Genomic DNA, 16,227 nt, shown 5'->3' on the forward strand with positions numbered 1-16,227 from the left:
TCCCTCCAAGTGATCAAACAGGAAATATGCCTTATCGGTGGAGGACAAATGGCGAGCCCGCATACAAGCTGTAGCTTCCTCTACCCAATCTTCTATACTTATACCGATACTACCTCGGAATATGGGACACTTCCTCTCCCTTGGAATAAATACCAATCGCTCAGTAGCTTGTGCAACTGGCGTGGCAAAGCTAGAGGAAGCTTCATTAGAGGGGCCTGCCGGACTAACACTTTTAAGACGTTCATTTTCCGATCTAAGCTGGGCTATCAAATCCCGAAGCTCCTGCATTTCCTCTGCCATTCTAGCCAATTATCAAACAACCAAAACCAATAGTTAAGGAACTCACAAAGAGAAGCAAACTATAGGCTCCAGAAGAAAGCTGTACACTGTGGGCCGTTCCTGACACGGGCTGCTGTTTTGTTTCTGCAAGACACTTTCACTCACACATCACCTGCATACATTCATACACACAAACAATAAAAAGGCGAATCAATCAAATGAAATACAAAAACACACACAAAACAAAGTGGAATACCCGTCTCTGTTCTTATATGTGATCCTGCCGACTACGCCAAATATGTAGCGAGACCAAGGTACCAATAAGAATTTAGATTACCGACCACGCCACCCAGGGGAGTTATGCCCCCCTTAGGAAAACTAACTATACAAAAAAAAAAACCACCCACATTAAGCCCACATAAGGAACACTGGTTCGTACACAAGTAAACAGAGACAGGATTCACACTAAACAATTTTTTAATTGAATTCCTTTCAATGATTTTGTTACAACTCATAAAAAAAAGAATAGCAAACACTGCAAATATAACCAGGGTTCAGTTATTCTGTAGGCCTACAGGACAGAACACACACATAAAATAGGACAGGGGCTTACCACAGGGAGGCGATCTGGAAGGAGGGTCCAAAAAGACCACACGTGAAGCGCACACATACACTGCACAGCACACCCAGGTGACACTACACTGCCAGAAAGGTGAAACACACACAAACACAGGTACCCAGCCACCCGGTGCCAAGCCTCCCTGCCGGCGTCCCCCAACTCCTGAAACAGAACACACAAAAAGAAATGAACAAAAAAAAAAAGAAAGAAAGAAAAAAAAAAAAAAAAAACATATACCAACAAAATTACACCAACATGCTCACATGCACACACAAACACACGCTAGCACCACACACAAACACGCACACACAAACACACTACCAACTACCCGCAAAAAACAGAAAAACACACACTCGTACAAACATCACCACTCTAACGATTTTAGCGCGCTGATGATCTAATTATACACACTGCGCAACAATTACAAAAAAACTGAATACACAGTATCACAAACAAAACAATAAAGAAATTCGCTAGAAACAAAACAGCAGCTCGCCGTCAGCAGACGGCCCCAATGGTTTGAAGTCACAGCAGCAAATCAGCAGCAGAAGTCACCTGCTAAATAAAGGACACCAAAGGCACCTATAAGCTCATATATAACTAGCTAATTAAAAAAAAAGATAAGAATTAACATAGTGACATACCACAAGCAGCGATGCAGAGGAGCTCCTTTAAAAAAAAGGGGAAACCTCCCAGTCAACCGACCACACAGCCTAATAGGGGCAGGTAACAGTGAATCAAGTGGCATACTAAAGCCAATATACTAAATATAGCAAGAAAGCTACATACCGGAAAGCAGGAACCGATGCAACACAACCTCAGGCTTACAACACTCACAGATGAGATATACGCACTATAAGCGCAAACAAGCAGCAACAAACTCCTGGAGCAGGACTCCAACAACTGCACCCTTTACAATCAAGGCACAGACCTCTACGGGCTCCGACTAACAGGAGAAAACCCAGGGTAGACGAGCAAACCAACAAAAAAAAACTGCCACTTACCTTAGCATCGCCAACGCCGTGCTTTTAAAGAAGCTCCGAGGCTAACAATTGTCACAAATCAGTCGCATCTAGTGATGTCATACAGGTGCGACACAACACCGTTGCTGTAGCTTAAAGACACAGGCACCTCAACATCTATCCACTACACCTGCATAGGGTTCCTCTAGGTTCTCCGGTTTCCTCCAAAAACCATGGTGGAGCCTATCCTGGGAACACTGGGCATGAGGCTGAGACACACCCTGGATGGAACGCCAGTCTATCACAGGACACCATGCGCCCACTCATTCACACTTAGGGCAATGACTTACTGTGTTGGATGCTAACTTGGCTTTAACCTTTATTGTTACTACTAAAAGCTGATTTCCCTGCAAAATAGAAGCTTCTCACTGAGTCCAAGCATCAAAATGCTTGCTGATACAAAGGTGACACATAATGTCTCCAGCAGGTCCAGGGTCTAACCAGGTATCTCCGTCCAGCAAGACATGTCTGATACAGCTCTAGCAGGAGCTGACGGAAGGCATCATTGTAAGGTGTGCAAATCACCTCAGCTGACTCCTTGGTTTGGAGTAGTTGCAATTCTACTCCAAAGCTCTCCGAGATTGCCAAGCTCCTCACCCTATCACAGAGAGTAAGCCCAGACTGTACTTACAGATTATGACCATAGGTAAGGAAACATACACAAACTGACCGAGTAAACGGAGAGCTTTGTCTGAAACCCGAGCTCCTGCTTCACCACAACAGACTAGTACAGTGACTATAACACTGCTGCTGACCTGATCCATTTGTCATCTCACAACCTCTTTTTCCATCAATCATGAATAAGATCCAAAGATACTTAAACATTATCCCAAGATACAAAGCCTCAAGTTAATTTCTACCATTGTAACAAACTATGTAAACCATGTTGCTTAATATCAACCCAGAAACGCACACGTGCAATAATGAACAAAATGAAAATTGGTATGTTGTGTGTTTTAGTATAAAGATCACATATAACCCTGTTTACATTTTAGAGACTGGCAGAATCTTTATCTGGGTTAGGAAAAAGTCAGATGATAACGGGCTGTTATGAACAGCAAAAGAATCAAGTTCAGCAGGCCTGTTTCTGTGGGCAAGTGCAAGAGCTTTCAGCAAGCCTGTTACCATGGATTAGAGTTGTGCTGATAATGCTCTGTGCCTATTTTTTTCCCAAGTAATCAGTCAGTACAGTATTTAACCACGGGGCTTTTTGGAAATGCTGCTGTGAAATTTCCATAAAAGTAGTGTGAGGGTTTGGCTTTGACTGGTCAGGTCCAGGTGAAGGCCATGAAGGAATGCAACGCCTGTTCTCCAAACTTGCATTCAGACACGCACCCTTCACATATCTACAGGTCTCTATACATAGCCTGACAAAAAAAAAATGGCATGGCACTGGTACAGTCCTCCATGTTAGCCCCAACTCAACGGACACAGTCTTAAGCCAGCATTCATAATAACATTTTATGTGACAAGCATTATAAAGGTGATTTATCATACACATGTGTGTTGGTAGAATATTTCCCAGAATGTTTAACTGTTGAAAGGGTGGGGGGTTGTGGTGCTCTGGATTAGCTCTGCATTATAAGGCAACTTGAATGATGGCTGTTCATCGTCCATCTATTGAGCGTTAAACAAACTTCCTGTGAAAATAACGAGCGTAACGAATGGAGTAGCAGAATGTGAGTGCTGAGGCTTAGTCAAGGACAGAGGAGGCCCACTCTCTTCACAGTGAAGAGAAAAGCATGCCTCAGGCAATGGCCAGTTATTACTGGCCTGCATTATTTATGGCTAAGGGATCTGCTTTATTGTTGCTGTGCTGTTGACAATTTCTCTTAGTCAAAAACCTAACTCTGCTGGATATGAATGTACACAGTAAATACTTCAACTTCACAACACATAACACCCAAGGGCCAGCCAGTCAATCAAAATATACAAGACCATAACATTTTCACAGTTTCAATAACACAGCAGATAATTATGAATGCACAGAATAGTAAGATGTAGCTTATGTAGCTTCATATTCCACAGTTTGATACATTTGTTGTAAATAATCAAAAATACAGTTTCTTGTTGATAGCTTTTGAATAAAGAACAATCTAAGTCTGGAATTAATTTAGGCTCATATTTAGGCTGAGACTATTTAAGCGTATTTAAGTAGAAAAATAGCAAAGGTATACTTATAGATCCATGTATTCCAAATGTGTTTGTTGTACTTACGGTTTATTTCAGAAAAATGTCATATGCAAATTATTTGAATTTTTTTTTCATACCAGTAGCTATTCTGGTTATGACCATTTTGTGTGATTCTTAATGAACACTATATATTTACATGTCAAATTTATTTAATACGACCACACTATGTTCTCCTGCAAAATGAACGTTTTAATGAATGTTTAGCAGTCATACTTTATACAAAACAAAGTAAGAAGTTCCTGTCTAGTGGCTGTAAAAGACATTTACTTCCTTGTATTAGAGTCCAGCAACCAGAGTATACCACCTAACAGACTACTATCCCACATCTGTTCACCATTCACCCCCCAAATCCATACAACCCTCTGAAGACCAACTCTCCCCAGCCGTGGCTTCTTAAGGTCAGGAGGCAATCTGAGACCTCACTGCCAGGCCTCAGCCCCCTCATACCAGAACCCACAATCCACACTACAGCTCCACTCTTCTCATATTCAGATGTGTCCCAGGCTCTGTATGAAATGAAAGGTCTGATCCAGTGTTCAGTTCATCAGCAGGGTCTCTCACATGATCTGCAGAATCTCTCCAGGCCGGACTTCTCTCATTAGAGGAGGAAGTGTCTCCGCGGGACTCCTCTGTACTCGGCGGGTTCTGATCCACAAGAGACAGAGGTCTAAGCCAGAGCTGAACATTTTCCATCTCTTTTTATCACTTTATCAGGGCCAGTCTCCTAAGGGCAGTACTATTGCAAACATCTCTTTTCCTCTCTCTGACACTTTTGTCTACTTTATACTTTCAACAATTTTTAAGACAGGGTCAATAATTTTTGAAGTTTATCTGAAGTTTATCTGTATCACACATCAGTGCAGATGTGTTTATGCCTAATAGATATCTCACTTTGAGTCAGAATGTAATCGCTAATGCTTTGAACTTGTCTCCATTTGGCGGAAGACCCTACTTCAACCTCTGTTCTCTATGTTCTGTTCATTCTCTCCCTCATGGCTTCCCTGTGGAGAAAAAAGCCAAAAACAACCAGTTCAGAGAGAAATTAAAAGCATGGAAGAAGTTTTTACAGGGCTGCAACCAGTGAGAGACAAAATTAAAAGAATGGAAGGAATTGTATTGTCTCACCAAACTGAATGTGAGTGGGATTTCAGTTTAATCATGACCATGAAAATACTTGTAAATGTATAAATGTATGTAACTACTATGAAGTATTAAGTAGAAATGATACCATATCTGCCTTTTGACATCATCCCATTTGATCAAACTAAATAATATGATAATATGATAAAAGCACCAGATTCAGGTCTGATTTTTGTCCTTATGCAACAACTGGACATTTGTTAATGCAATATCATAACTGCAACATGCTTTCTTTATTTATGGCATTATAACAAAGTTGGCATGTCATCATAAATATGATACATTTACTCAAACACCTACATACATACGTAATTATTGTTTATTCTCTACACACACAAAATAATGAATCCATGACAGAGAAAAAGATAAACACAAGAGGGCAACAGTTTACCAGGAATTAAACCAGCTACCAACTTTTTCAATTCCTGATTCATTCCAGACATTCTCAGACCCACAGCAATGCTGTCCACATACCACAGGATATGGCCTTAGCACATCATCAGTGTTCGGTGTGTAACACTGTGTGTCTATAAAGGCGCAACCTCATAAGCACATAAATTTGCTCATGGGGCCACTTGATTGGCAATGCTACTGGCACAGAGAATATCATCATACAAATAAATGTGAATTATTCTTGGAAACAATGTCCAGATTTGATGGAGATACTCCAAATTATGAAATCATGCACTCAACAAAATATCCACTCATTACTAGAGCAGAGTTTAGGAAACAGGTGTTTCTAATACACAGGGATGTCTTCATGGTCCACTACCCATTCAGATGATTCAGATCTGATATTTCAGAGGTGAAACTGAGCACTGATGGGAGATGATTTGAGAGGGACCAAGAAAGAGAGCGGAATAGGGAGAGTAATTGAGAGCGAGGGGAAAAAAAGACTCACTTCTGAAGACATCCATGTAATAGATGCTGATTGTGCTTCTAAATCACTGGTTTCTGTGCCTGGATAATGAGAAGTATAACCAAGACAAGAAGAGTGACCAAAAATATATTATTACTATATTAAAAGCAGACATAAATTGTGAAATGTAAAAAACGATCCACGTCCAACCAAGCCAGTAAGTCACTCTCTGTCTTTCTCTCAGAGCTGGTGGTATATTAACATGCATCATAAACAGCAAGGGTTAATGTAACATGTACGTGAGATTTTTATCAAACAAACAGCAGCATTAATCCTTTATTATTTATTTATTTATAATATTCATTTTCAGATCCTCATGAACTTACTCTGTCTCATGCACATGGCAACAATAGAGACATATGTTTGAAGGAGACACAGATTTACATTCACTGTCCAGTCCAGAAGACCAAGCTCTCAGTCATACCTTATGAGAAGCATACTGGCCTGTCTCCTCACTTTCATGCTTGAAAAAACTTTGAACTTTCAACAGTTGTTGTAAAAGTGGCGTGTACAGCATTTTAAAATGTCAAAACATGAGCTTTGGTTTGTGTCTTTTGAGTCCTGACAGATATGTCCTTTATTACACACAATGTTGACAAAAAAATTGATTTTGGTTGCAAGCTTATGACCAACTATTTACATTTCCTGCATATTTGGGAAGCAAATGATTGCCCCTTCTTTATCATGTTGATATACTTATTTTGCAATCAGTTGAAAGAATAATTCTTACACAGGCTCAAAAATAGTGTATGTTATAGGAATTGAATTGCATTGCTGAGGTTTTGTGCTTGGCACTTATATTTACTGCACATTTGTTTTGTCACATAGCACTTAAATACTTTACACTTCTACAGCACTCCAAAACATACATTTATTACTCTGGTATTCTATGTTTTCCACACATCAACATTCAAGCTTAGTGTCTAAAAAAGGTGATACACTCCAAATTTAGTTAAGTAAGTTCTAATAAAATAGGCAAGGACAAATTTACCAAAAGTAACAGTCCTCCAAATCCAGTTCCTGTCCATCAGTGTCCTTCAGGTTAACTTTTTCCACTTTTTCAGGTGAATAATATTCACTAAAAACACTGCATAATGTTTCCATTTCTCTGAAATTACTTTGTTGTGAAGCAGATTGATCTGCTTTTATCATTTAACACAAACAACACCTAGGTCAGCTTTGAGTGTCCATTATTTAGATAAAGGATGTGTGTGATAAGAAATGATTCAATGAGTCCATTATTGCACCAAATCTCACTAGAATCCGTCATGTGCACCTTCATAAGACAAAGACTTCATTTGCTTCAATACTGCATTGGATTGAGATTGGAAAGTACATAAGGCAGGTTCATATGAGCTTATATGTATTTGCCTATTTTTGGCATGTATCATAAGGAAAATTACATAAATAACACATTTATGTTGTCCGTGTACATCTGATTAGTGCTTTAAAGTCTGCACATGAGATGATTAGCCTCTTTTTAAAAGGCTTCAAGATTTGCTCTGTACCTTTGTCCATCAGCAACATATGAAGTACACACCAAAGATCTGATTTTTAAAAAACGCTAAAATTCTACGATAGCAGAAAAACAGACTGAGAAACAGTTTGATATGACTTCTCGCTCTGATGACACACAAAGTTTCACCCTGTTTTTCATTCTTTTAAACCATGTGCATAGACATTTGAGAGGAGGCGCTATACTGGCGACCATCGCAGGCTGTGGACACCTGCTGGCTACTGCTGGGATTTCCTATCATGTGCATGCTGTCCATGCTGCCACTGGATAGGTACTGACGCTCAGCAAAGGCCCCGGCAGAAGAGGATGAGCACAGCAGGCTGGCCTGAGATTTCTCTGAGTTGGTGGCCAAGCGTGGGGAAGCTGGGAAGTTGTATCCATAGAGGTTGTAGGGATTGTGCAACGAAAAGGCATTATATGAGCCCTGCTGCATGTGGTGATGACTCCCAGAAAACATGTGAGCCGAGGAAGGTGAAGTCCCTGGAGAAGAGGATGAGCCAGAGGCCGTACCTGCCCCTGCCTGCATCACATACTGGAGCTGGGAGGTGGGGAAAGATGACAACTGACTTCCATAAGCATCCATTTTGCCACTGCTGCTGCCTCCGCCATTGCTACTGGTGGGCAATGAGGTGTGAGTGCTGCCCTGCATTCCTGCTGCAATTAAAGAGGAAGTCCTCTGGGGCAAGAAAGAGTCTGAAGGCTGGGTGGAGGCCATGCTGCCACCTGCTGACTGGAGACGGCCGTAGGATCCATCAGCCAGTCCTCCGTAGCCCTGTAAGGTTGGCATATTGCTTCGGGCACAGGCAGGATACTCAGACAGCCCCAGGTTACACAGCTGGCTTTCCCTGCAGCCCACATTGAAGGTGTTGGGAGCAAGATGGAAGGTAGGAGGAGAGCAGGAGGGAGAGAGAAGGTGAGTCGCACTTGAAGGAGATGGTGTACCGGTGCTCGAGGTAGTAGGAGATGTGCCAGTGCTCCCTCCTGAAAAGCACAGTTAGCAAACAGTAAGAGATTTTAAAAAGAAGACCAGACAACCGGACATGTGTAGAGTAAAACTGATAAAGCATCTACGATTCTATTGCTACTCAGCCTTCAAAATGACCTGGATGATTGGAAATCTACATAGACAAGTCCATATTCAGATACAAAAATAACACCAAATACAAAGACATACTGTATATGCATTATATAAAGAGTACTTGAATATATACACAAGAACAGTGAAATAGTAAGACAGGGCCAGTTCTAAAAACAGAATCACTAGCCAACAATCATATTGAGAGTAATCTCTCGTTTCAGTCCGGGAACAACGTGCAGTCACAGAGGCTCCTAAGGACAAGCAATGCATCCTAAACCTCCTCGTGGAACAAGAGAGCCCTGTTCAAGTTTGGCAACAAGTGCCACTTGGAGGCATATAATGGATAGTATCTCTCCAGAGCAATAATCAGCAAAATCCCCGCACTCATAAATAGTGACAAATTCTCTTTAAAGTTCAGCTAGTATCTAAAAGCTGAATTTATCCCAGAAATAATGTGACGTGAATGTCGTCATGTGAAATGTGGCATATACATATATATAGTCACATGAGATCTTGCCTTCCTTTCCATCATATAAAAAGCATCATTCATAACATAGAAGGGAAAAGACACTTGGCAGATGCAAAGCATATATATCAAAGTCTTGGAACTGAATGATAGCTGTGGGATATCTATAATCACATATTTCTTTATTAATGAGAATCTGGCCAGTGGTCACTTCATTGTTTCGAAAATTTAGACTGAGCACATGGTAAGGAAGGAAAATATCGTGCAGTCAGTCCAAAACAATTCAGGACTCTGAGTCTTGGCTGAAGTTTGGGCCAGCTCCATATGCCTTCGATAATACAGCTGAGCTCCACTCTGCGTGGTACTGCTCTGCTGGCTGAGTGAGAGAGGAGATCTAAGGGTGATGTCATGTTTTTCCCCCTATTGTCGGGCAGGGGTGAGAGGGCCTTCAGTGGTGCTGAGGGAATAAGCTGATTACTCAGAGAGAGCTGGCTGCACTGCTGGAGAGATGAAATTCTAGGGAGGAAGAATGTCTGCACAGAGTACCAAAAGTTCATCAGCAGTGTGGGACTTTAATTAACATTTAATCTATTAGGGTTCGTGATGCTAAACAGATGTCTGTTCATGATAAGTATTGGCTTTAAGTCACTGTTACGGTTTGAGAGAGGAGATTTTGCGGTAATGTTTGATTTTCCAGGCCATTGATATTAGCCATGGCTATTAAAAAAAAAAAAGGCTACAGTTACGACTATCCAGGACAGAGGTAATTGTATTTTATGATTTCTTTTTCACAAGCGTTTTTTTTTTTTTTTTTGGGGGGGGGGTACATGAACAGGTCTATGGTGTCTGCGCTCTAGTCCATCACTAAGCTCAAGACCACAGTCTTTTTACTGTGTAGTGTCCGTCTTGTGGTGATATAAGGTAGGCTAATTTTAATTATTTTTTCATGTGTCTTTAATATTATTTTGATGTTCTTTCCACACACCTTGCTGTTTCTGCATATTAGTGAAATCCTCAAATGTAAGCGTCCTCACAGGTGGTCTCCAAAAGGCATATGTTTCCATGATCGCCTCCAGACCTGTCCTGTAGAAGAGAGTGGAAAAGGGTCAAGACCAGAAGTGAGGACACAGGGACGATGATAATAGGGAAGCAATGGATGAATTAAAAAATGAGACAGAGGAAAGGAGATATGCGAATAGAGTGTCAGATCATTTGCATGTGGAAGAGAAGAGATGCAAAGAGAAGTCAAGAGAGGGAGTTGGAGGAAACCAAAGCCTGTAAAAAGGAGCAGCTTTTTACTGTGCACATAAATCTGGGTGATGTTTCATCTCAGCCCCATACATGAATCTCCTTCCTGTGTGATTTACTCCCCTGTACTGGGAGAGGCAGCACAGCCTCGGGCTCGGCTCAGCCTGCACAACACAGCTTCCTTTAGGGACTGTAAGTCTCCACTTACTCTTGCTCGTTAGGCACACACGCTAATAATACAGGCTTTGGCCAGAACTGCACTCCATCACAGAGTAATCCCTCAAAACCAATGGGTCAGGATGAATATAAATAAAATGGCTAAATGCACAGCTAAGCATGCCAACCTGGTATAGCAATGAGCATACTGACTGTAAATTTTTGCAAATATATTGATTTAATAACAGATGTTAGACAAATGCATGGAGTCTGATCCTATATTATAAGCTGTTCTGCAGTATTCATGATCTTCAGTGGACAAATGGAACTGTGGTTACTTAGTGGCGAATATACAGCTTTATTACTCAAACAGACTTATATTTTTTAAAACCATAATCTGAGTTAAATAAGGATAGATGTGTGAGTAATTATATTTTCTGTCTATAAATATCATACACTCAAATAATGTTTTCATCTGTATTTTTTGCTGCAGTGAACATGCTAGTTCATAAATCAGGCCTTCTATTGTTTGAAAAATGAAAAAAGATGTCTCAAATATCTGTGCTGATAATGCTCTCCAGATGGCAGCAGGCTTTCATGTGCCGAGGGTCTGTTCCAGCCTTTCTCTTGTTGTATGTTAATTCAGACTCACATCTTATAGTGATGGAGAGCAAAGTGAAAAGTATTGTATTGAAGATGGAACAATTAAAAGAATGAAGACGGAGTGAATAAGGATACAGCACATACAGAGATGGATGTTATGAAAGGGAAAGGAAGAAAACGCTTTGCCCTGGATACCTTTATTACAGATCAACAAGGATTTCTTGGCAGGCGACGCAGCAGGTGTGAGACAGCACATGGCAGATTAAAATGCATCTCCAGAGATTTATTTTCATATTCAAGGCAACATTTGAGAAATATCTTTGTTTGGTCAAGCAGTATGGAGATTACAATAGAAGGATTGATTACATCAGTGCTCATGAAAATTTACCTGTTTCTCCCCGAGTCGCGGAAACCTTTAGCAAACGGATTGCGGTCAATCTTTAGTCGGGTGATCTGCAAGACGAGAAGGAGGAAATCAAAATAAGTAAAAGTAATATTAAGAGCAAAATAATAATTAATCGACAGAGACTTTCACTGAAGACTTTATTTTCTTGTAAACTCTTGCTCTAGAAAGCTTTAGATTTGTTAGTCTTTGCAATGTCAGCCACACTGGAAAACTGTACATGCTGAAAGGTGCTGCACTGTGATACAGACCTGTTGGTTTTGATACGCTGTGACTGTAGTGAAAACAGTTTCAGGGAAGCTGAAAGTCTTCACTCCCTCCCCAGTGGGCACTGGCTTAGTAGGAGAGAGCTCACTACTGAAGTCCTTCCGGATCACATGGACACGTGGTTGATACTTGTGCATGGAGTGTAGGATGATCTGAAGGAGGAAGATGCGAGTTTATTTGTGGTATTTGTCTATTCTATTAGATTATTTATACACGTGTCATTTAAGGGAAAAATGCAGAGCTGGGAGTGAGCTCATGGTGAACATTCACTACCACTGCGCTGCATCAGAGCTACAGATAAAGCCTCTCTTCCAGCCTTGGTTTGGCTTTCATTAATTCATTGATCCCAGGGTCAGACGGACTCCCCCAGAGCCGGAAAGGTCAAAATAGAGAGAGCAGGGAATTGCAAAACAACTTTGTGACAGCAAATGTAATATACCTATGCCTTATCTTCTTGACCTTATATAACTGAATGGCCCAGGAGAGCTTAGGGCAAGACTGTACCACCTAACCTCACAAGGATCTTACTTCAGGGAGCCAGAGCAAGCATGACCAAAATCCCACAGCAGACAAAACATCAACCTGGGTCATTTTAAGAGTTATGCTAAGAGTTCGGCTACTTGTGTATAAGACATGCTTCAGCAAAGAAAATTACGGCAACAGCAAGTGGCAATGTGCACTGATTATGTGCATCGATTTTCTGTTAAGCGGCTTTGAGACAATGTCCATTGTTAAAAGCACAATGCAAATAAAATTAAATTGAATTGATTATGATTTCCACTGACAGTATAACCAATATCATAACCAATAAATTACAAAAAAAACATTTGCTGTTTTGAAACTAACCACATGGAATTCAGGGTCTTAACCATATTTTGAAAATATGGTTACGTGTTTAAATTTTACACATTTTAAAAGTTATATATAAAATAAATGTATTTTTCAAGGATATGATGAATAATGTGAACATGAGGGAGAAAATGGAAGGTAATAAAAGGGTTGAATTGTCCATCATAGCAAGACATCTCACACAGGACGTTCCACTGTTAACTTCCACTCTGGCTCCAGGCGAACAAAAAATAAAAGTCTCTTTTTATAAGGCTGTGGTAAAAGAAAAAAGGCCCTTCTCCATTTTCCAGAAAAACACCAGCCCACTGTAGTTCTTAACACCCATATGTTTTTACATTTGTCAGAATGGTAGAGTGATAGCATCACCGATTCAAACAAAAACATCTCCACATGTACAGACGATGCCAGCAAAGCACTACTTGCCATAAACTTGGCATAAAATGGCCATTTTGAGCAGACAGACTTTACATCTAAAATCCGGATAAGGGATGTCTGATTCCGATAAGGAAAAGAAAGAAAAAAAAATCTTTTTGCTATTGAGTGTCAAAGCTGTTCATATTTAGCACTCGTAAACTGTTCAGAAACAAAAGCTAAAAATCTTATGAAACAATACTTAGCACATTAGGCTTGCTGATATATCACTCCCATTATTCTACATTGCTATGACTGTGTTACTCATAACCATGACAACATAGCAGAATATGTTGAATGTCAGCAAGAGTTGTTTAAAGCTCTTTTAATAAAACCACCTTCTCTGTGCACTCACACTGAACTGCAAGGAACAACAAAGAATTATAGTAAGAAAAATGTAAAACATAGGTCAGTTACCAACAAGATTCATATGTCACACTTTACATCAGGAACAATCACATCAGATAAAAATGTGAATTTCTTCCTGCACAACGTAGCGTGCATGTATCCCATTTGTAGCTAGTAACTGTTCAGTTGTGAAATATAGGGAGCATTAATCAAGTGCGTTTTGACCTGGGAATAAGCTGAAAAACCTTTTATTATAGAGAAAGGCTACAGATGTCAGGAAAGGCCATATGGTGTGTGATCCATCAGCTAGCATCTTATACTTCTGAATTTTATTAAGTGGAAGTGGGTGAAAGAACAGGTGAATTGCTTTAAATGTGTGAAGTCACTTACTGATATATGAGACACTATATTATCCAGGTAAGCTTTATCAGGAGTTATCTTATAGCCTAATAAAGTACGGTATACACGACAAAAGCACAACATATACATGACAAAAGCAATCGTAATAGTGAATAAAACATAATTAATCCCTGGTAAACATCCCAAATGATGGAGATCTTATTGTAATAAGCTAAACTCACATGTCCTTGGTCATCCAGCTCGTTGTTGGTGAGTTTCAGTTTGTCAAAGCTGACAACCTGTCTCATCCACGTGTCCCCAGAGGCCAGTGAATCCGGATGGATATACACACGTGGGGGTACAGGAGAGTCTGCATTTCCAGCCACCATCCACTTTGAGCTGTGATAAACATACCTGCAAATACAGCGAAGTGATATGAGACACACTAATCCAAGCAACACTTGGATTTGATTGGATTTGACTCAATATGAATGTTTTGAATATTCATAACTGATATCTGAATTTATGACCTAATAACAACAATGCCAGAGATTTGTCTGCATAAAGATAAATAAATATTTCTACCAATTTACTAGATCAAACCTGTCAAAATATCAGATCTGACGTGCAACCTTTGGGTCTAATCCCACCCCTCTCTATTTAGTTGTTCTTGACACTGCTGACAATTTAGACTCTACAAACTGCTGTCTAATACACAGCTGGTTGCCTTTAGTTCTGGTCTTTAGTTCTGAAAGTATTTATCTGCAGCGCCTTTGCCAAAGTTATCGGTCAACCCTAAAACATGGATATAACTCTCATTTTACCCAATTGTTATTGCTTGGCATGATTAAACATCATCTGTGGCCTCCTTGCATCCTTTTTGTTGCAGCTTTCGGCAAATACACACACACACACACACGTGTGCTTATGGACATGGACACATACATACTTCACACATATTGAGTGCAACCACATGAGAAATGATATGCATGGATACATGGGTACATGAATACATAAAGGGAATGTAACACTAAAGAATACTGACACAAACACAGAAAAGAACACACACACACATACATAAAATACCAGGCGTTTCTGTAATTTCCTGTTTGGAGTCCTGTTTAGGGTTATGCTCAGTGTAGCAGGGAAAGTGTTAAAGAAGGGAGAAACCTTAGCTCCAAACAGAACTGGAAATTTGATTAGTCTTCTTTCATCTGACATAAATCTACCATCTGGCACCAACACAATCAATAAAGATCAGACTTTATGTGACACCCTTTGGAGAGTTGTGAGGACATATTCATATTTAAATAGAAAGTCCATATGGAGTCATACATAAACAACAATAAAAGGAAATAAAATAGCTAACTCTCTTGCATGATCATAAAGTTAAAAATTGTACACACACACAGACACACACACACACACACACACACGCACACACACACACACACACAACATAGGCAAGTTACAAAACAGAGAAAGTAAGATAAAACATGCAGGGCTTTCCTCATTGTACAGTGACAGAGAGCACAAATGTACATGTACAGCTATACACAGATGTAACGGGTTATTATTATTATTTTTTTTCCAGCCGTCTGCCACATTAAAGAGAAAAAGTAAATCAAGTAATATATAAAGGAAGATTTAACAAATCTAGTATAACCTCAACCTTCCTTAGAAAGGGCAGTGTGCCTAAGTAAAGTGTGTAAAGTCCAATAAAGGCTGTGTTTCCAGACTCCAGACCTCGAGACGGATAAAGCATTCCAGTGACAGATTTGCGCTCTATTTGCAAAGCCTTGTGGTAAATTCCCCAGCCAGAAAGAAAATCCCATTTAATTTTACAAGATCTTTTGACTTCTAAAATCCTCCATGATATTCGAGGACCCTAAATGACTCTCTTCAAGCTCTGTACCACAGTCTTTGAATAACTGTGGTTCTATTTTGAATACACATGCAACATTAATTTAAACGTAATTGAAATTTGAATAAAGACAACTATCAAAGACTCCAGGAATCAAATGACATGTTCCTTAGGTCAGGAAGCCATTCGTTTTTAAGGTAACGTACTAGTTTTAGTACCTTGGTATCACACACATTTAGTCCCATCATTATTACTAACCCAAATATTACGTGTTACACCCATCTTAATAATACCACACATTAAATAATTTCTATTGTCTCTATTAGTACTTTAAAGTAAGCGTAAACAACCTAAAATAATACAATATTAATGGAGCATCAATAAAGGTATCCTACCTCTTCTAAATTATATTTGGCACAAGAGGGTAAAAACACAAAGGAAATATAGACATTTTTACACCGGTGTGAAAAGCCTTGAAATACAGGGCAGGATTTCAAAATTTTTGGC

The 16,227-nt window shown here is 39.8% G+C and overlaps 1 protein-coding gene across 2 annotated transcripts in view; it reads right to left on the reverse strand.

The window, feature by feature from the left end:
* Window positions 1-5,094: 5,094 nt before the first annotated feature.
* tbx15 (T-box transcription factor 15) overlaps window positions 5,095-16,227 on the reverse strand; it is a 19,969-nt gene continuing 8,836 nt past the window's right edge. Inside the window, exons 4-8 of one of the 2 annotated variants that reach the window (XM_053234402.1) lie at window positions 14,099-14,270; window positions 11,894-12,061; window positions 11,628-11,692; window positions 10,218-10,315; window positions 5,095-8,669 (exon numbers count right to left, since the gene is read on the reverse strand). In XM_053234402.1, the coding sequence (XP_053090377.1) occupies window positions 7,834-8,669; window positions 10,218-10,315; window positions 11,628-11,692; window positions 11,894-12,061; window positions 14,099-14,270 (1,339 nt within the window). In that variant the 3' untranslated portion in view covers window positions 5,095-7,833. The remainder of the gene's footprint in view (window positions 8,670-10,217; window positions 10,316-11,627; window positions 11,693-11,893; window positions 12,062-14,098; window positions 14,271-16,227) is intronic. The other variant, XM_026948141.3, reaches the window with a different exon arrangement.

Source organism: Pangasianodon hypophthalmus, chromosome 5, assembly GCF_027358585.1.
Source record: "Pangasianodon hypophthalmus isolate fPanHyp1 chromosome 5, fPanHyp1.pri, whole genome shotgun sequence".
NCBI lineage: Eukaryota > Metazoa > Chordata > Actinopteri > Siluriformes > Pangasiidae > Pangasianodon > Pangasianodon hypophthalmus.